This window comes from Myotis nattereri (assembly GCF_964212035.1).
Source record: "Myotis nattereri genome assembly, chromosome: 15".
Classification (NCBI taxonomy): domain Eukaryota; kingdom Metazoa; phylum Chordata; class Mammalia; order Chiroptera; family Vespertilionidae; genus Myotis; species Myotis nattereri.
Window position 1 is genome coordinate 29,173,175 of NC_138090.1, and position 20,978 is coordinate 29,194,152.

Genomic DNA, 20,978 nt, shown 5'->3' on the forward strand with positions numbered 1-20,978 from the left:
CCTAGCCATCAGTTTGTTCAACTTTAAATATATTTTATTGATTTTTTACAGAGAGAAAGGGAGAGGGATAGAGAGTTAGAAACATTGATGAGAGAGAAACATCGATCAGCTGCCTCCTGCACACCTCCTACTGGGGATGTGCCTGCAACCAAGGTACATGCCCCTGATCAGAATTGAACCCGGGACCTTTCAGTCCGCAGGCCGACGCTCTATCCACTGAGCCAAACCAATTAGGGCAGCTTGTTCAACTTTAGCACCTGACTTATCCCTAGTAGTTTTATCGGAGCTGTGACCTTCACCACGAAGCTCCATGAGTTTTCCCAGTTCAAACTTGGGCTTCTTCAGCATTTTTACTTTTCTGACAAAGACATCATGGAGTGGATAAATAGGTTGGCAAACCTTTCCTCTATCTTTTCCAATGCCGTCTGGAATAAACTTATTGATCAATTTTATGACGTCATTTGTCTGTACTTCTCAGGTCATGATTTCCATCATCATTTTCTGGATTTGGTGGACCTGTTGATGCTGAGCACAGGAGGTCTTCCGAATCTGATTGTTGTGATTTTTTAGTTAAACCAACATAGAGTAGATGAAGCAAATAACCATTGGTATTAGTACACCAACATGAGCGTCAGTCATGCTCTTTCATTTTGTCACGGGTAAGATCCATGCCGTGGAAATCAGTGGTTTTGTCCTGCACATTTAGTAATTAGCTTGAATTTTCTAACTGCAGTGTCATCATTCTGCAGATCAGTTTGGCTCACTTCAAAACCACGACCCTTGAGACCATCAGATGTGATTTTGGTTCCTTGACTAGTTTTTGTGACATTTCTTATATTGAACACAGCTGGTGCTTTCACATGACACTGATCTTTCTTAGAAAAGAGATCACCCATTTTCTTGGCTCCCTTTCAGCCGCGTAGTGACCTGTGCACCTGGCTTCCCCTGTGTTTGCCCCTGACGCCTTCTGTTTAATTATGGCCAACTACCATGGTGCTGCTCAGAGAGCCAAAGCTGCTTCTGATTTCTTTAGTAAGAAGCACTATCACCTATTAACTGGCAAAATCAAGAGCTTCATCAGATCATTGAACAAAGTTGGGCATATGAGTGCAGCTATTCAACTACAATTTTCTCTGTAAAACTAACCAATTTGTTTAGAGCTAGAACTTGTAGCCCTGACCTCATTAGCACCACACCTTAGAAACCTTTGAACTTAAAAAGAAGCAGCGCTATTACTGTATATAGCAATTTAAAATATATCCGTGTTTATATTTTGGTAGGTGAACAACAATTTCTTTAGAAAGCACACACTACAATGTTATAAAAGAGAAATGTTCCAGTCACATAAAATTTAAGCAGTTTTAGAACTATTCAAATTCTGATAGCTGACTTCCTACATAAATTCCTTCTCTGTAGATTATAGTCCAGGGAAGGCATAGAGAAGTCATTTCTAATCTTGTTTTGTTCCATCTCTGTTCCTTAAATAACTGGGAATTATAGTTTATTGACTGTTTAATGAGAACCTGTATGCAAGGCTCTCTGAGGCCTTTATGGGCAGAAAGCCTGCAATTTCTGACTCAGAAGAACTTGCACACACCCAGCAAATACCATGGTACATTACACATGTTTGTAGTCAGAATGGGTTTAAGATTGAGATTATTTTTTCCTCATCTCTAAAATATGACCTTTGTGAAATTTAAAAGTAGTTAAGCAAGTAGAAGAAACAAAAATTTCCCATAATCCTAGTAATAGAACTGCTTTTAAAATGTTGGCATGTATGTCCTAATTTCCATTTAAAAATAAATGTTTAGGTTTTGGTTTTGCATGTACTCACCATACAGCTGCACTTACTTCACTTGTCTGCATGTAACTTTCTTCGGACCCATCATTCCAGGTGATTGTGATGGCTTTAAAATGAGTATTAAGCCCTGGCTGGTTTTGCTCAGTATCTTTACAATTTCCACAGAGTATTGGCCTTTGGACTGACGGGTCTTGGGCTCGATTCTGCTCAGGGATATGCACCTTGATTATAGGCTCCATCCCCGGCCCTGGGTCGGGGCCGTGTGGAGGCAACCAATCGACCTGCATCTCTCACACTGATGTTTCTTTCTGTTTCTCCCCCTCCCTTCCACTCTTTCTAAAAGTCAATGGAAAAAATATCCTCAGTGAGGATTAACAAATAAAAGAAAGTATTGAGTTCTTTAATATAAATCTAAAAGTAATGCACACAAAATTATAATGAGCAACGCAACAAAGGACAAAGAAAAGAAACTGTAGTCCTGCAGCCAATGGGAAGTTATTGGTAAATTCTGGTGCTGCTGCCTGTGCTGTCTGCCACGGACACGTCTCCTTTTACGCATCTGCTTCATTGCTCTTTGCTTCCAGCCTGAGGTGCTTCACGCTGCCAAGGGGCATGGAGTCGTCTTTTCTGTGGTGACAGGAACCAGCTGTGTGGCTCTGGACAATCACTTAACCTCTCTGAACTTGTTTTCTATTCAGCAAATTAAAAGGATCAAAATGATTGCCAAGGTTTCTCTCTGTCTTCCTAGTCCTGGTATAATTACCAGTTTTCTATAGAGGTGACAAAAGTTTTGGGAACCTGTGTTTTGGTAACCACAAACACTTGTAGACGTGGATTTTCCCCCTTTTTACTTAATTAAATAAACATTCATTTTTATCTATTTTTGTGGAGGTGGTCAAGGCATTTCCTGCCACACAGGATCGATCCACTGTGCAATGGTCTTGGGTAGGCAAGATGCCTTTTGTTATTGTCAGTTCTTGGCTGGTTCCTGCAGAGGAGCTTTGGGTAATCACCTCTGGGAGATCACTTTACTACTCCTGACTAGGAACTATGAAAGGTTTGTGTTTGAGTTATGGGTCTATGCAGTATCTTTATACTTAAGAGTTTTGAGATGAATTATTGAGTATGTATAAGTTTAAAGGCATTGACACTTTAAAAAAAAAATTGAGATCTTATTTGGAATATCAAGATGTACAGCCTGTTGAAGTGGCGGTGCTTTGATTGAGATGGGGCCTGGGCCATAGTGACCTGTGCACTTGGCTTCCCTTGTGCTTGCCCTGACCCTCCCTGAGCAGATGAGAGACTAATGCCAGCCAGGTGTGCTGTGTCCACATCTGTGGACAGCCTTTTGTGAGGGGCTGGGGGGTCCTTCCTTTGGTGGTAGTTGCTGTGCCACAGCATGAGCAGGTACTGTTTCCAGCACCCGTGTGGGCCTGGTGGAAGAGGGGTAGATTTCCTTGAGTGGAGGTGGTTGAGCACAGGGAAGATTGGAGGGGGAAGAGCTGGGACTGTCAGACATCATTGTCCAGGTGAGGCAGGCATCTCCTGTCCACAGCGAGTTTATCCTGCTTGATTGTAGCATGGGGTGCATTTGAAAGGAGGTCTGACAATATGCCAAAGTGCTCAGGCTCCATAGTTTATTCTCCATGGGTGGATACTCCCACAAGTGCTACAATAAGTGCAATTCTGTGTACACATGTATATATATACAATATTATACATGCTCTGTGTGTATATATATGTATATATATAATGTATATTCTCATATACTGGTACGCATTTCTGTAGAGAATAGATTCACAAACTTATATTACTGTTAAAAAGTGAGTTAAAGCCGTTAACTGGGAGGGCTGTCCACATTACATTGTTAAGTGAAGATGAAAGATGCGGACAGATCTGATAAAAGATGGCGGCCCTCTGGTATATATGTAATATGTTTATCTCCATGTGTGAACTTGTAGAAAGAGGTGAGGAGAAATATATCAGGCAATTATCATTGGTAATTAAGGCAAAGAGAGGAGAAGAAAAAAATACTGTAGCAAAACGGAAAAGTACTCATGGTATCATGTTAAATAAAAAATGACTGATATTCTATCTATAATTGCTAATATGTAACTGTTTAGTGATTGACTAGGTCTAGAGCAAACAATCAGGAACAGAGAAACATGGTTTGCAGAAATGATGTGATTTATGGATAGTTGTGGTCTTTGATTCTTTGGGTGTCTTTAATATTGTTTTTGTAGCTAATTTCCAACTAAAGGAAGGTGGTTGGGACCTGACCGTATTGTGGCAGGCCTTGAATGTGAACTGAGTTGCTTATTTGTGGGGAAGCCATGAATATCAGCTGAGCATTGCGATGGGGAGGCATTGATTTCAGCGGCACTGTAGAGTAGCTTTCCATGTAACTTAGTATGTTAAGTTAGGGACTGTTTTGATGATCAACACCTAAGGAGATGTAATAGCCCAGATAGTTTTTAAATTTGAAATGAGGTAGCCAACAGACACGACTTTAAAATTTGGAAAATATCACTATTATTGATTTGGTTTTGTTATGCCGAAATTCAAACAGGGTAGCTGAATAAAACACTGAATGAGAATCCTGTAGTTTTGGAGTTATGGAAATTATTTATCCAGTATCTCAGTTTTTCTTGAGATTAAGGAGAGATCCTATTTTCTCTCTGAGAATTTTTTTTAAAATATATTTTATTGTTTTTTTTTACAGAGAGGAAGGGATAGGAATAGAGAGTTAGAAACATCAGTGAGAGAGAAACATCGATCAGCTGCCTCCTGCACACTCCCTACTGGGGATGTGCCCGCAACCAAGGTACATGCCCTTGGCCGGAATCGAACATGGGACCCTTGAGTCCGCAGGCCGATGCTCTCTCCACTGAGCCAAGCCGGTTAGGGCTCTCTCTGAGAATTTTAACTTAGAACTATGAAAAGGTAAAATATGAAACAGGTTGTACCATTTCTCATTTTAACTTTAAGGTGTCAGAATGGTTTACTATTTTAATATTAAAACAGTCTGTAAAACTTTTCTTACTAAAGTTTAAGTCTTTTGTTTCTGCTTTGGTTTTCAGTTGTACTGGAGAATCATGTAGTGACAGACGAAGATGAACCAGCTTTGAAACGCCAACGATTAGAGATCAATTGCCAGGACCCCTCTATAAAGGTAAAAATATAAATATATTTTATTACTTAGTTTCCTAGCATTGCCATAACAAATTGTCGAAAACTGCAGAGCCTAAAACAACAGGAATTTATCCTCTCACAGCTTTGGAGACCAGAAGTCTGAACCCAGTGTGTGGGCAGGGCTGTGCTTCCTCCAGAGACTCTAGGGGAGGATCTTTCCTGCCTCTTCTGGCTTCTGGTGGCTCCAGATGTTCCTTGGCTTGTGGCAGCATCACTCCAATCTCTGCCTCCATCCTCACACTGCCTCTTCCCTATGTGTTGCTGTCTGTTTCACTTTCTCTTCTCTTATAAGGAAATTATCATTGAATTTAGGTGTCACCCTAATCCAGGAAGATCTCACCTCAAGATCCTTGACTTAATTACATTTACAGAGACCCTTTTCCAAATAAGACCACCTTTATACATTCTTGGGGTTGGGATATAGATGTATGTTTTTGGGAGTCACCATTCAATCCCCTTAAAGAATCAACATTGTTTAGATTGAGATGCTGCCATGTGAGGCATCTTTCTCTACAACCACAGACCTGTTGTGGACAGAAGGAAAGAGGACAGTTTGTGTGGCTAATATTTCCCACTAGTGCCAAAGTACTTCTGTACCTACCATGTAAGTCACCTAAATTTCAGTTTACTAGAGGTGGTCTTTGAAACCACTGAATCAGTCAGTCAGTGATTTTGGATCTTTGGATTTGCTTTGTTGGTTTAGTGTTTACGGAGTCATGGAGATAAATATCAGCACATGTGTGAAGTTTCAGCAATGCAAATGTAAACCATAGTGGCTTTTCATGTAATCCCTCTATTTAGAGACATTCATATCCCCCAAAACTTAACAATTTTGTTAAAAAGGGGAAGTAGTGTAAGCTTAAACATGTAGGTGATTTAAAAGTATATTCAGCCTGGCCGGCATGGCTCAGTGGTTGAGCATCAACCTATGAACCAGGTGGTCATGATTCGATTCCCATGCAGGGCACATACCTGGATTTCAGGCTCGATCCTTGGTCGGGGGCATGCAGGACGCAGCCTATTGATGATTCTCTCTCATCATTGATGTTTCTCTCTCTTTCTCCCTCTCCCTTTCTCTCTGAAATCAATAAAAGTATATTTAAAAAATATATATTCACAGTTAAATTTCTGTTTCTGACTAGTGGTTAGAAGGTGTCTGCATTAGTAACACCAAATTATATTTTAAAATAAAATGCAGTTATAATTTTACCACCGGAGATACTCATTATAAACATAAACAGTACAGAAATTTATAAAGTAAAAGATGAAAATGGGCTGGCCTCAGTCCTAGTTCCATTGTCAATAAGTTAAACTTTGGGCTATGGTTTGAATACTGCCACATTTGTGTACTGTTTGGAAAAGTTTGCTCACCAAATTGCCAAGAACTCTTTTCTCCAATGAATAGATTTGAATGTGAATGGCTAATATCACTTGTATATAAAAAGACATTAAAAATACTGTTCTCTGCTCTTTGTATCATGAATTTATTTGATAATTGTTTTATTAGTACATAACAGTGAATTTTGCCCAAACCCTAGGTAGAATCATTTGTAATTTAGACTTAAAATAATAAGGTTTTACTGTATTTTAAGAATTCTGGAGCCAAGTGTTTGATGTCTTCAAATGATAAAGAAGAATGGAGTTTTAAGTGATTTTTATCTCAAGAATTCAGGACCAATGGGTGGTTCCAATGGTGATTTACATTAGGGTGAACCATGGAAGTTACCTCTTTGTAGATCATGGGTGATGGAATGTCAACGGTGTGTGCCTCTGGCCCCGGTCACACACTTGCTCCAACGTCCTGTTCTCCTGAAGGCAGGCAGTCACTGGGGGACGTGGAGGTTAGCCCTTGCTTTATATGTTAGCACTCATGATGAGTCCCATCAGGGGGTGTGATTGCTTGAGACAAAGTGAGTTGTTTGGACAGTGTGCAGGTTTTGTTTACCGCATTGCTGCCCCTTACTGTCATGTCTACAGGCAGTTAGACAAATGCATTTAACTTCTTCACAAGATAACCTCAGTCTGTTGAAAATGCACTGAATAAGAGTAGCCATATTTTTCTTCTCCCAGACCTCGATGCCACCTACATGATGTGATATGGCTCTAATTTTGCTGTTTTTGCTTCAGATTAGAAGGACAGCAGGCCCTAGGAATACTGTAGGCCAGCAGCAGTTAGATAGCATGTCCTGTCAGTCAAATGGAGGCTGGTCTTTTACTGTGGGCAGAGAAGCAGAGAGAAAGGGGAAAGGCAGTCTTCATTATTTTCAGCTGTTGGTTCTCAAGCCAGCCTTTCTACTAAATTGAGCTATTGGATACTTTATGAACTTGCTTCTAACCAGCACTCTGAATCCTTCTACTAGCTGGTGAGATCAGTTTAGGGTGTTTGCTGCACAGTGGAAGTCTTACCTGAAAACATGCTTCTGTTTGTATTCTTGTCAACTCACGGCAGGAATGGCAAGTGAAGAGTTTTCCTGTCTGGTGTGTGTATTTGATCTGTTTCTTGGGTCTGGAGTCATGTATGTCACCGCTTCCTGTGATCAATTGGAATTAGTAATTGGGACTTGGCTCAAAAGTGATCAAGTGTGAAGCTGCTCTTCATGTCAACCACTAGGTGGCAGGCATGCTATTTGTAACTTTTTTTTTTTTTATACCAAATTTCAACAACAGGGCAGTGGGGATTATGTGAATGTGCAGGACTAGTAATTTCCATGCTGTTTTGATGTTACAGGTAAATGTGTTTTTATAGTTAGAAAGATGTGACTAGTTTTTATGTGTAAATTTACTGATTAATAGAAGGACATCTTAAAGACTACATTTTTATCATAATGGACTTAAATGTTACTAAGAATCACAACTACACATAGAAGTAAAACAAGGATTTAAGTAGTCACATTTAAATATAAGAGGCTGAACTTGTTTACTCAAATATTTCTGGCATGTAACTTAAGAGCTAATGTGCAGGATTGTCCTATCAGAGTAGATGTGATTCACATTAGGAAATAACCATTTGGGGTTCCTTAAAGTTCAAGATATCCCTTCTGAAGTTTTTCTTTTTTTCACTTCCAGTCCTTCCTGTATTCCATTAACCAGACAATATGCTTGCGATTGGATAGTATTGAAGCCAAGCTGCAAGCTCTCGAGGCTACTTGTAAATCATTAGAAGAAAAGCTGGATCTGGTCACGAACAAGCAGCACAGTCCCATCCAAGTCCCCATGGTGGCGGGCTCCCCTCTCGGCGCAACACAGACGTGCAACAAAGTGCGATGGTAAGAACAGACGTGTGGGCCGTGGTCACTTCCTCACCCAGGCTCCTCTGTGCGGTTACCCAAATTGTAGTACACATGAGGGCCTCTGCCTCCAGCTTCACGGCACCTATTTCACTTAGACCAGTGTTCGGCAAACTGGCTCGCGAGCCACATGCGGCTCTTTGGCCCCTTGAGTGTGGCTCTTCCACAAAATACCACGTGCGGGCACGCACGTACAGTACGATTGAAACTTCGTGGCCCATGCGCAGAAGTCAGTATTTTGTGGAAGAGCCACATCAAGGGGCCAAAGAGCCGCATGTGGCTCGCAAGCCGCAGTTTGCCAACCACTGACTTAGACTCAAACTAAACACGTGATACCCTGCTGGACTGGCTGGGAGTCATCCTCATTTTCTTTCTGACATGAACCAGACTGGTGCATCTTTTCTATGAAATTAACCCATCACGTCTTGGAAGATGTGCGTTTGTTTCTTTGTTGTTGTTTTTCTATCTGGCGAGTCTTTAGATATTTTTTCTCCGTATTAGTATTTATAAATTTTATTTGAGTATATCAAACTTTTTCCATTCACGTCTGTAGTTTTTTAAAAATCTTCACTCAAGGATACTTTCTCCATTGGTTCCTTAGGCCCATTTGCATTTGTTGTGAATGATCTGTTGGGAAGTCTGAGTGTAACCTCACAGCCCGAATGCAGACACCGTAAAGCTCTTTTCAGTAACGAAGCCTCTGGGCGATAAGCTGTTCACTGAAATACCACTCTCTCTTCTCTTTGGAGGCTGCACAGGGCCCAAAGCCAGCCCCACCTGCAGGGCCTGGTGCGGCCTCTCAGCTGCGGGGCCCACTTTTGAATCTCTCTCTGCATATTGAAATCCACTCACCTGTTGATTATTTCTGATTAAAACTGGCCCAGACTGACCATGGTATCAGCGCTGAGAGTTATTCTCTTTAATCCCTGGAGCGTAGGGGCAATGGACTGCTGCCAACCTCAGCTGGTATTTTGGGTCCAGATTTTCAGATTCTACACCTGAATGAGATTCTTTAAATAAATTCAAGAAAGAAAGAAAGAAAATCTTTGATGCTGAAACTTAATTATTGTAATAAAAATGTGAGGTTACTTGGATGGGGCCTCACCCACAGCGGTCTTCTAATTGAGGAATAGAAAAATCAACTTGAATTCTTTTAAGTAGGTGCTTTTTTCCTTCCTCGCAAGTGTGCCCGTATTTGGATTTTGCTTATTGTAATTCCTGGAATAGTGAGGTTGTTTCGCATTGGAATTGGGGAAGTCCGTATAGAGTAGGCTCTTCCTTTAAATGCCCAGCTATGAGCATTTCAGGAAGGGCCTTCATTTTATTATGTGGACTGAAGGGATTATGTGTATGGACAGGCACATTTATCCTATAGATCAGTGTGAAAACCCCTCTTTTGCACTTTCTTGAGATTAGACATAGAGCCATTTGAAGAAAGTGCATTAGTAGGACATAGCTGGGCCTGGTGTTGGCTTGATGGCAGTGCTGTCCTAGTTGGAGACTGAGCTGGAATGCGAGCATGACTGCACACATGCAGTGCATGGATCATGGGATAGAATACCGCTGTCCAGTGGGATCTTGTAGAAACAGACTGTTTGATACGTCAGATAGCAACTCAAAACCCAGATGTTTGGGTTTTGTTTTCATTAACTTAACATATTGACTAACTGGAAAAATGCTTGTGTTTCTTATTTTCAAGACAGTAGATTTCTATTTTGTTATTTTTTTAAAATATACTTTTATTTATTAGAGAGAGAGAGAGAGAGAGAGAGAGAGAGAGGAAGGAAGGAAAGAAAGAAAGAAAGAAAGAAAGAAAGAAAGAAAGAAAGAAAGAAAGAAAGAAACTAACTGCTTCCTCGGATCGGCTGCCTCCTGCATGCCCCCTTACTGGAGACCCAGCCATAAACCAAGCATTGTGCCCTGGCTGGGACTCGAACCAGCAACCAACCTCTCGATGCATGGGAACCAATTGAGCCACACCAGCCAGGGGCTTCATTTTATTTTTTATATGCACGAGTAGGTTTTTTCCTTTTTTAAATTTTATTATTTTATTTTATTTTGGAGAGAGGAAGTACGGGGGAGGGGCGGTGGGTCGTGAGACATGAACTCTTGATTGATAGGTTGCCTCCCATACATGCCCCAACTGGGAATTCAACCTGAAACCTGGGTATGTGCCCTGACCAGGAATTGAATCTGGTATCTTACCACCCTGTGATTTACAGGATGATGTTCCAACCAAATGAGCCACACCGGTCAGGGCATACATGTGGTTTATTTTGATTGAGCTGAGATTGACATAACAAATTTTTATTTTTAAAAGCTTAGATATTTTTTTACAGCTTAGTGTGTTTTTATAATTATAAAACAATTACAATAAATCAGAAGCTTCTTTAAAATCCTCTCAAAGTAAAAAGCAGATTTCTTTTTTTTAAAAGCATATTTTGATTGATTTCAGAGAGGAAGGGAAAGGTAGAGAGGGATAGAAACATCAACGATGAGAGAATCATGATTGGCTACCTCTTGCACGTCCCACACTGGGGATGGAGCCCCCAATCCGGGCATGTGCCCTGACCAGGAATCTAACCATGACCTCCTGGTTCATAGGTTGATGCTCAACCACAGAGCAACGCCTGCTGGACAGAAGTGATTTAAAGTTTTTCTTACAGAGAGATGTATCACGTAAGACGTATAAAGGGGGACATTTTTTATTTTCCTCTGAACTGATTATTGATCCACAGAAAACTGAAGTATTTGATCAAGAAATTATTTAAATTATGCTGGTTGCTGATTTTCTCTTTTACTTCCCAGAGGGTCTTTTGTTTTAAATGTTGCTGGATATTTGTGGAAGGAATGTTCCGGTCTTTGAGCCTCCATGGCTCTGGGTAGAAAGAGGCCTCGCTCGCTCTGTGCATCTTGTTCTGGCATTGGAGCACTGGCCTGGGTCACCAGTGTTCAGAGTGTTTCCATTTGGGGCATTTACCTTCTCAATCAAAAGTATAGCATTTCATAAGCTTTAGAATGTGACAAACTCAGGGTAAGTTCGTTTGAATTGGGAGGGAATGGTGTGATCTCAGCAATGACAGACGTTTTAATTTTTCCTTATCAGATTTTGAATTAAAAAAATTTTTTATTGATTTCAGAGAGGAAGGGAGAGGGAGAGATAGAGAAACATCAATGATGAGAGAGAATCATTGATTGGTGCCTCCTGCATGCCTCCCCTACTGGGGATCTAGTCCACAACCGTGGCATGTGCCCTTAACTGGAATTGAACCTGTGACCCTTCAGTCCGCAGGCTGACGCTCTATTCACTGAGCAAAACTGGCTAGGGCTGAATTTTTGATGTTTCCATTTAATTTTGTATGCATGTGATTTCTATTCCTGACTGGTCTACACTCCCTCACACACCTGCAGACTTTTGGTGACTTTGTTGTGATTTCCTGTACATGTTACGACTGAGTATTAACCAAAGAAAACATATAGTTTACACACATACACTTTATGAGTCATTAACATAATCTGATGACTCAAATTCAATCTGATAAGCAGATAATAAACATAGTCAAATGTTTTAATAGATTATGCATATTGTAATAATTTGGTGTACTTCCAGTGTTAGAATAACTCATATTTCATTGATTGGAATTGAGTTGAATCTGTAGGTTAATTTGGAGAGAATTGCTGGCTTGCTTTTGTTAATTGAGAGGTTTTCTTTGAGATAATTCACAAAAATTAGAAAGTTAATAGTATATCAGATTTCCTAAACTCAACTTGGTGAATAATTATTTTGAGTTTCAGAAGGATATAATCTAGTGAGGCTTAATTGTAGGTTGGAGGGAGGCAAAAACTTTCTCAAATAATCTTCAAATATTCTGGTGGAACTCCTCCCAACCCAGCCGCAAAACACAAAGTTGGAGGTCACTGTGTGAATAGAAATATCACCTGATATAGGGAATGAGTGGGAAGTTATTTGCAAATAGTACTGCGCTATGTACAGATTTAGTCTTACCTAAGGTTTGCTCCTAGTTTGGGTTAATATAAATAACTTAGAATGTGAACTCCCCAAGGGTAAAGCATTTCTGCTGTGTCGGAGTGGCCTTCTCACTTACTGCCATTCAGGACAGTGTTGGTGATGGAGGGGGTCAGAGGATTTGGCCTTTGGGCATTTTAAGTTATTTAAACTTGTCTTTGGAAGAGTAGTTTCTCCTAAAATAGGATGTGCTCTTAGTACCCATATGTGTAAGGTGAGGTTTAGACAAAGAACATAATTGTGGACATTCTTGATTATTTGATGTGACATGCTCATGTCCCCTCAGCCTTCACTGGTTGTTCAGTGAACAACTACAGACATGTCACTGTTGGTGATATTACAGACTTGGTGGCAGTTGTTTTCTTTAAAAAAATATTTTTATTCATTTCAGAGAGGAAGGGAGAGATAGAAACATCAATAATGAGAGAGAATCATCGATTGGCTGCCTCCTGCCTGCCCCACAGTGGAGATTGAGCCTGAAACCCGGGCATGCGCCCTGACCTGGAATCGAACCATGACCTTCTGGTTCATAAGTCGATGCTCAACCACTGAGCCACGCCAGCCAGGCCAGTTGGTTCCTTATTTCCTGGATGAGCTTTTTGCTTGTATTAAATGCTTTTGGTACTCGTGGAGTTTTCCTTGATCGTTGGAAATTGGATATAAGGAACGACTATGCTGCTTATGCGAACCAGATTCTCCCAGGGAACTCCATTCTTCAAGGGGACTTAAGAAGTGTTGTTTGTTTGAACCCCAGTGCACTGAAACTCTTGGGTAGGGATAGAGACTATAGGCATGACTCCTATACCTCTAGCAATTTCCATGGCAGACTTGTTCATTGATGTTGACCCATCCCTGTGAGCTTCAAACCTGAATCAGTGTTGTGTTTTCAGGTAAATGGAGCTGGCTCTAAATATTAAACTATTTTGGTTCTATAGGGTTTTCTCTGTTCCTCTGTTAGTATACAATAAGAGGTGTATGTGAGTGTTTACATTTAGAATACAATTATAAGTCATTGAAATCTGTATAGGATTTTAGCAGATTCTGTGTTAGAGTTTCTATGAAGTACTCTAAGCACACAGTTCTTCTGTAGAGCATTTGGGTGCAATCTCTGGTCCACCCCTTGTCCCAGGTCTGCATGTGTTTCTTGTTGGGCTCTCTGCATGGCAGATACTGACCTTGGAAATGTTCGCTGATCCTGCCCTGGTGTCCTTGCCTGCACTGGACCAAGTTATGGGCTCCAAATTCTCTGGTTCAAGCCAAGGGACTGCTTTTGTCCAACTTGTTTTTAGTTTTCCTTTTGTAATAAAAAGTGGCAAACACGAAGTTGTGGAAAATAGTTTACATCCTACATTTTCCAAGTCTTTTATTTAAGTCCTTTTTTTTTTTTTTGCACAGATTTGAATAAAGCTCCTAAGTGTGCATTCAAATGATAGTCCATTTTTTGTGACTAATCGGTAAAGGGGGCAGAAAAATTGATGTTTTAAAATAATAATACAGGTACTGTCACAAAGCTATTTCTTGAAATCGATGAGAAGTTGGCCACTTCCTAAGTGTAGCTTGGAAAATGTTTGCCATGACAACTCTGAAAGCTGAGGACACAAAATTGATTTAAAAACAAAGCAACTAAAATGCTTAAACACTGAAAACGGTAAGTTGTAACAGTATTGAAATAGGATTATTCCTGCTGCTGACCAGCAAGTGGCTAAGAATATGAGAAATACTTGGTTTCAGATCCAGGCTCCATCATCTATAAATGGTGAGAACCTGGGCAAATTCTTACCTTTTCTAAGCATCAGTTTTTCATCAGTAAAATGAGAATAAAAGTAGTAAGCTAGGGTTTCTGTGGAAGAGATCACTGTAAACCAATAAAATCAATTTTAGGTTACAATAAAAAATAAAAAGCACTTATTCAACCAAAAGGAGCTGTAACCCTAGAGACACAGATTCAGGTAGCAACCTAAATTGTGTCTGAGACAAAGGGCAGGATAGCAACGTTCCTTGCCCAGGCTCTCAATTAGGTCCATTTTATGTAAATGAGGTATCCAGTTGTGCAGTACTGAAAGTCAAAACTAGAGTTTCCCTACAGTGGCTGACTCCTAAGGAGAGGGTCCTGGTATACAGAGAATGTGAGAAGCCCCTATCAGGAAGTGGCCACTAGGCTCTTCTCTATAATAATAAAAGTGTACTATGCTAATCAGACTGGACATCCTTCCGGAAAACCTTCTGGATGGAGCCGGCACTGTGAGGGAAGCCTGGGTCCCCGGTGCCAGACGGAAGCTAGTACTGGCAGCCTGGGGAAAGGAAGGCCTACTCTTGCATGAATTTCGTGCATTGGGCCTCTAGTTGTTTATAAAATTTGGGCCCTCAGTTGACCATAGGGAGTCCATTTTTAGCAGATAAATTTTTCTCAGGATTCACATCAAATGAATCTTCCCAGGGTTCCCATCATGCATTTAGGTGTTTAGTATTCCTTGATCTTCCTCAATCCTCTTATGTTTAAAAAATTAATAATATTAATGTTGGTTGTTAACTGTGTCTAATAACCAGGCTCTGTGGTACATGCTGGGCTCACACCAGTAAAACCACAGGAGTTTAGGTCACACTCAGTTTAGTATCTTCAGAAATTGCACTGACAGCATCCATAGGCCTTCCTCTGCATTGTGTTCGTAGGTTTCTGTTCTGGATTGTGATCCTCAACCTTTTTTCTTTTAGCACCAGATTAGCAGCATGAGACCAAGGAAATCTAGAGGCATTAACCAGAGAATTGCACTCAGATATGAAGCTTATTCTTCCATTCACTCATGTCTTAACTCATAGGCTTGACCATGTAGTGGGCATTCACCTTAGCAGTTGTGATGTACCAGTGAATAAAACAGTCAAAAAGATCCCTGTACCTGGACAACCACATAACAAACTAAACTGTATAACAGATGAGAAGGTGCTGAGTGTTGTGGGGAAACAGTGACCAGAACAGATTAGTGCCTCTTGTATAGGGTTGTGTGTAATTTTGTTGTTTTAAACCACAGGCATTCATCAGAATCATCTTGGGAATTGTATTTTTTTTTCCCCAAAGTCCCAGGCTGTCTGGGGGTGGGCCATAGCTTCCACAGGAAATTCTATTATTTCAGAAGTTGGGGGCTGTAGACTATTGTTTCATTGATTTTGGTTAAGAATGTTGGCTCTGCTGCTTGAGGATTTGAACTCAAATCTAAGTGTGTCACTTACCAGCTGTGTGGGCTTGGGCAGATTATTGACCTGTCTGTGCATTGCCCCCACAGGCTTCCAGGATTGAATGCCTCCTTTTATATGGAGCCTTTGGGGATGTCCTGCTGGGGTCCATGGGGGTCCTGCACTCACACTCACAGTCACTGTCCACAATGGGTGAATGGTCCTTGTTTCACCCATCATAGGTCACTGGGCCAAGTTCTAGGGCCTTTTTTACTTCCGATACTGTATTTAGGCAAGAGTGTTCAACTTGTGTAATGAGCATAATATTAGAATTAAAACAACCAGGATAGCCTATGGGGTCTAGCTATTTCCCTTTTCCTTAATTTTGATAAAGTTTAATACACACACACACACTCACTCTCTCTCTCTCTCTCTCTCTCTCTCTCTCTCTCTCTCTCTCTCTAGAGGCCTGGTGCACGAATTCATGCACAGGTGGGGTCCCTCAGGGTGACCTGCGGAGATCAGGCCCCAGCTCATGCCCCCAGCCTCGCAGCCCCAGCTTGTGCCCCCAGCCTTGCAGCCCCACAGTGGCCTGGTGCCGCCCCCTCACCTGCTTCACCATCCCGCCTGCGAGGCGATCGATCGGGGCAGGGGGGGGGCTCCCCCCCCTGCCCCCACCACCGCTGCTGCTGTCTGCTGTCTGCGGGGCAATTGGCAGGGTGATTGGGTCCCCACTTGCACCCACCTTGGCCTGGCACCGCCTGCTCACCTGCTCCACCATCCCACCACGGTCCTGCTCTCATCAGGACCCATAGGGGCTGGCAGCGCCTCCACTGCCGCTCACTGCCAGCACCATGTTGCCAATGCCCACCATGTTCCACACCGCCCCCTGGTGGTCAGTGCACATCATAGCAGGCAGTCAAACTCCGGGTCTCTGGGTTGAACAACAGCCTGAGGGGACAATTTGCATATTAGGGTTTATTATATAGGATGTTTTTTTTTTTTTTATTTCAGAGAGGAAGGGAGAGGGAGAGAGAGAGAAACATCAATGATGAGAAAGAATCATTGATTGGCTGCCTTGTGCAGGTCCCTGACTGAGGATTGAGCCCACAACCTGGGTATGTGCCCTGACCGGAATCGAACCATGACCTCCTGGTTCATAGGTTAATGCTTAACCTCTGAGTCACACTGGTTGGCTTGATTAAGGAGCTTAAATAACAAACATACAGTTATAGGTAAAAGTATAGATAATGGTTTAAGATTGCAAAAGAATGAATTAAACACAAAGTTTTTTTAAAAAACAAAATAATCAAGAAATAGATAAATTGGTCAGTGGAACAGAGTAGAGAGCCTAGAAATAAACCCACACAAATATGCGCAACTAGTTTTTGACAAAGGTGCAAAAGAGCTCAATGGAGGAAGAACAGGCTTTTAACAAATGGTACTGGAGCAGTTGGGCATCCACAGGCAAAATAAAAGAAATGAGCATCGATGTCAACCTCACAGTTTGAACAAAAATTAATTTTAAAATGGATTACAGATTTAAATGCCAACTGGAAAACCTTTAGAGGAAAACACAGGAGAAAATCCTTGGGTGTTTAGGCAGACTTCTTAGACTTGACACCAAGAGCATAAAGAGATAAATTTGACTTGATCAAAATAAGAAACGTATGCTCTGTGAAAGACCTGCCAGGAGGATGAAGAGACAAGCTACAGCTGAGGATAAAATATTTGCAGACCATTTATTTGACAGAGAGCTGGTTTCTAGAATATAGAACTCTCAAAACTCATCAGTAAAGAAACAATCCAATTAGAAAGTGGGTAAAAAATAAAACAGATATTTGACCAAAGAGGAGATACAGGAGGGCAGATAAGCATATGATTATTTAGATGTTCAGTATCAATAGTCACCAAGGAAATGCAAATTAAAACCACAATGAGATATCACTCCACACCTATCAAAATGGCTTAAATAAAAAATAGTGACACCACCAAGTGTGACCAGGATGTGGAGAAACTGGATCTCTCCTCCCTTGCTGGTGGGAATGTAGGATGGTGCAGCCACTCTGGCGTAAAGTTTGGCTGTATTTTATAAAACTAAATACGTACTTGCCATATGGCCCAGTAATCACATTCTTAGGCATTTGTCCCAGAGAAATGAAAATTTATGACCACACTAAAACCTCTGCATCAGGGCAGCTTTATTTGTAATAACCAAAACCTGCAGACACCCCCAATACCCTTCTGCAGATGAAAGGTTAAACTGGTCCACCTGTAAACACACACCCATTCCATGGAAAGCTGTGCAGCACCAACACTGAATGAACTGTTGATACTCGCTGCCACTGGATGACCTTGGGGGCACTGTGCTGAGTGCAAAAAGCCAGTTTCTAAAGGTCATGTGCTGTATGGTTCCATGTCCATCACTTTCCCAAAATGTCGGAACTATACATTAAAACAGGTTAGCCCTGACTGGTTTGGCTCAGTGGATAGAGAGTCAGCCTGCGGACTGAAGGGTCCCAGGTTCAATTCCAGTCAAGGGCATGTACCTTGGTTGTGGGCACATCCCCAGTAGGGGGTGTGTAGGAGGCAGCTGATCGATGTTTCTCTCTCATCGATGTTTCTAACTCTCTATTCCTCTCCCTTTCTCTCTATAAAAATCAATAAAATATATATTAAAACAAACAAACAGGTTAGTGGTTGCCAGGGGATAGGGTGGGATGGGAGGGTGGGTGTGTCTAAAGGGGCAGCACTCGGCCTCTCCTTGGTGGCGATGGAGCAGTACATGATGTCAGCTGCATCGAACTTCATGGGACATGTTACTGCATGCAGAAACTGGTGAAATCTGAATGAAGCCTGTAGTCTCACTAGCAGTATTGTTCCATTCACTTTCCTAGTTTTGATACTGTACTACAGGTTATATAGGACGTCACCACTGGGGACACAGAACTTGGTATACTTTCTTTGTAACTTCCTGTGGGTCTATAATTATTTCAAAACGTGTCAGGCTTCAACCAGAGAAGCAGAAACAGTAGGAGATACGAGAGAGCGAGAGTCAGAGTCAGAGAGAGAGAGGGAGGGAGGGAGGGAGGGAGAGAGAGAGAGAGAGAGAGAGAGAGAGAGAGAGAGAGAGAGAAAGAAAGAGAAATACAGCACTCCCATGAGGAATTTATCACAAGGGATTGGCTTATACATTGTGGGGGCACCTGAAGGCTGTAGGGCAGGTTGACAGAAAGGGCACATCATGGTCAGCTGGCAGGAGCTGTTTGGAGTCTCCAAGACCAGGGAAGAGTTTCATCTGATCAGGCCGGGCCCATCCAACATTATGGTAAACTCTCAGTTATTCAGACCTTAATTTAATTGGATTTAACAGAAAAAATTCCCAATCTGTATGTCATATGTGAAAATTAACACCCTCTTAATTTTAAAATGCTTTTAACCATGATTTGCTTATAATTAAATTAATAGGTTATTTTTGTTGTTGTTATTTTAAACAAATTTTAGCAAATGGGCCATATGTTGGAAAAAACACTGCCACTGGATTTCACCAGCATAAATAAATATTACATACCTACATAGCCTGTATATTTAAGTCCAAGAGACTGCTTGTAAACAATGTTCCATAAATGATTAGCATGTGATCACACTGCATTGTGGGCGGTAGTTGGTTCTGTTATAACTTGGCATGACTTTCTGCAGCAGTTTTAACATGTGCTGGCCGATGTTCCCACCTGCACTGAGCCACACCCCAGCTGTGTGCATTTGTTTACTCACAGTGACTGGTGAATGCATGTGTTTACTAGGCCTATTCAGTATAAATTTAAAGTTACTGTAATATGTATAGAAAATTTCTATGAAATTAAGCTTTTCATACATACTTAATTTTAATTACACGAACATGTCTACATAAGTAAAAACAGGTAAGCTAGCTAATTTGTCAGTTTTTTAACAAATATTCAAAAAACCTACTTTATTATATAATGGATTTTGGCTTTTAGGGATATCCCCTCTTCCAAATTAATCCGTTACATCGAGGTTTTTACTGTATCTTTCTTTTGGTTAACTTCAACCAATTAGGACTTTAATCACATCTGCAAAATTCCCTCCAAGCAGCACCCAGATTAGTGTCTGATTGATTGACTGGGACTGTAGTTCAGCCTAGTCAAGAAACTTAATAGTGTGACAGTTTTTCAGTATCTACATTTAGATAACTATTTCATTCTTCTTAATGTGGTATGGATGTTTCATAATTTTTGAAAAATGAAATATTCTTTGGTACATTTTGAGGTTGACATAAGTTACATTAGTTAAGAGTTGGTAATTTCTGGCATATTGTAATACTGATATTTAAAAATAAAACTGATTCATTGCTCTTTAAATACTTTAATCTAAAACCATCATCCATTTAAAAAATCCTATGAATAGGCGTTTGACAGCCAAATTTTACCTTGTTTCTTTGCCTTTTGAACTTTCATTCCCATTTCTTTTCCAAAGTTTTGTCCTATCTGACAGGCTGTCACACTCCTCAGTAACAGAAATATGGACAGAAATTGAAGCTAAATATTTATTTCCTGTAACTGTAAGGCCCCAGGGTTAAAGACATTTATTAAAATTATTAGTACACAGGTGAACAAAACAACATAAATATGTTACTTTTGTTTATAATGAATTCTTAATAACCCAATATTGTGAATGTATCCTTGTGATGGTGAGGATTTAGTTTTAGTTAATTCCTGAATCCATGACTTATTGCTTAAAATGAGACAGTGTTCATTCAGCATTACTTTTATTTCTCTTCTTAGTTTTTATAGTTTTAAGTTCTGAGAAATGTTGTTCCCATAAATAAATCTGTGGGAGAGGAAAGAGTTCCTCAGGTCTTCAAGTTACATGCCAAAAATTGTTGTGGTCTATCATCAAAAATTATTTTTGATGATCTGTGAGCTGGATATTTTAACTGGGTCTTGATAGTTTTGTTGGAAGCAAAGAGCTATGGAACAATAGCTCACCGCAGGGTTTTCCAGTCGGTCATTGGAGGTGTTGCCACGTTTCAGACTGGCCCTGTGTTTGTACCTCAGGTGTTCATTTCCTGGATGGACAGTGCACCCGAGTATAATTAGAGGGAATATAATTAGAACAAGAAGTAATTTTTTAAAAAAGTGAAACAAACAAATTGACCAGAGATGCTTTCTCAAGGAGAATAATTTTTAGGAAATAGTACTTTCTGGAAGGCAAGGATCTTGCAGTTGAGATGCTGGGAACTGGCCCACACCAAGGAACCTCCTGAAAGTCTTCAAGTGCCTCCTGGTTTACGTTTATTCCAGCTTGAAGCTGGTTGCCTCAGAACATTGTTTTCTTGATCTTAAGAGTCTTTAGGGGGAAAGGTATATTTAGTTAAAACAATTTTGCCGATGATGGGCATAAATGAATTTTAATCAGTGTGGAACCTCTCCCCATTATGGAACTTGTCTACTTAGTAGAACTTCCTTAGTTGCTCATGTAATGA

At 40.8% G+C, this 20,978-nt stretch overlaps 1 protein-coding gene across 3 annotated transcripts in view; it reads left to right on the forward strand.

The window, feature by feature from the left end:
- Nucleotides 1-20,978, forward strand: part of BANP (BTG3 associated nuclear protein) — a 122,221-nt gene that overhangs the window by 33,158 nt on the left and 68,085 nt on the right. For all 3 annotated transcript variants that reach the window (XM_081107994.1, XM_081107993.1, XM_081107995.1), the window contains 2 exons: nt 4,882-4,973; nt 8,060-8,259. In XM_081107994.1, coding sequence (XP_080964120.1) covers nt 4,882-4,973; nt 8,060-8,259 — 292 coding nt within the window. The remainder of the gene's footprint in view (nt 1-4,881; nt 4,974-8,059; nt 8,260-20,978) is intronic.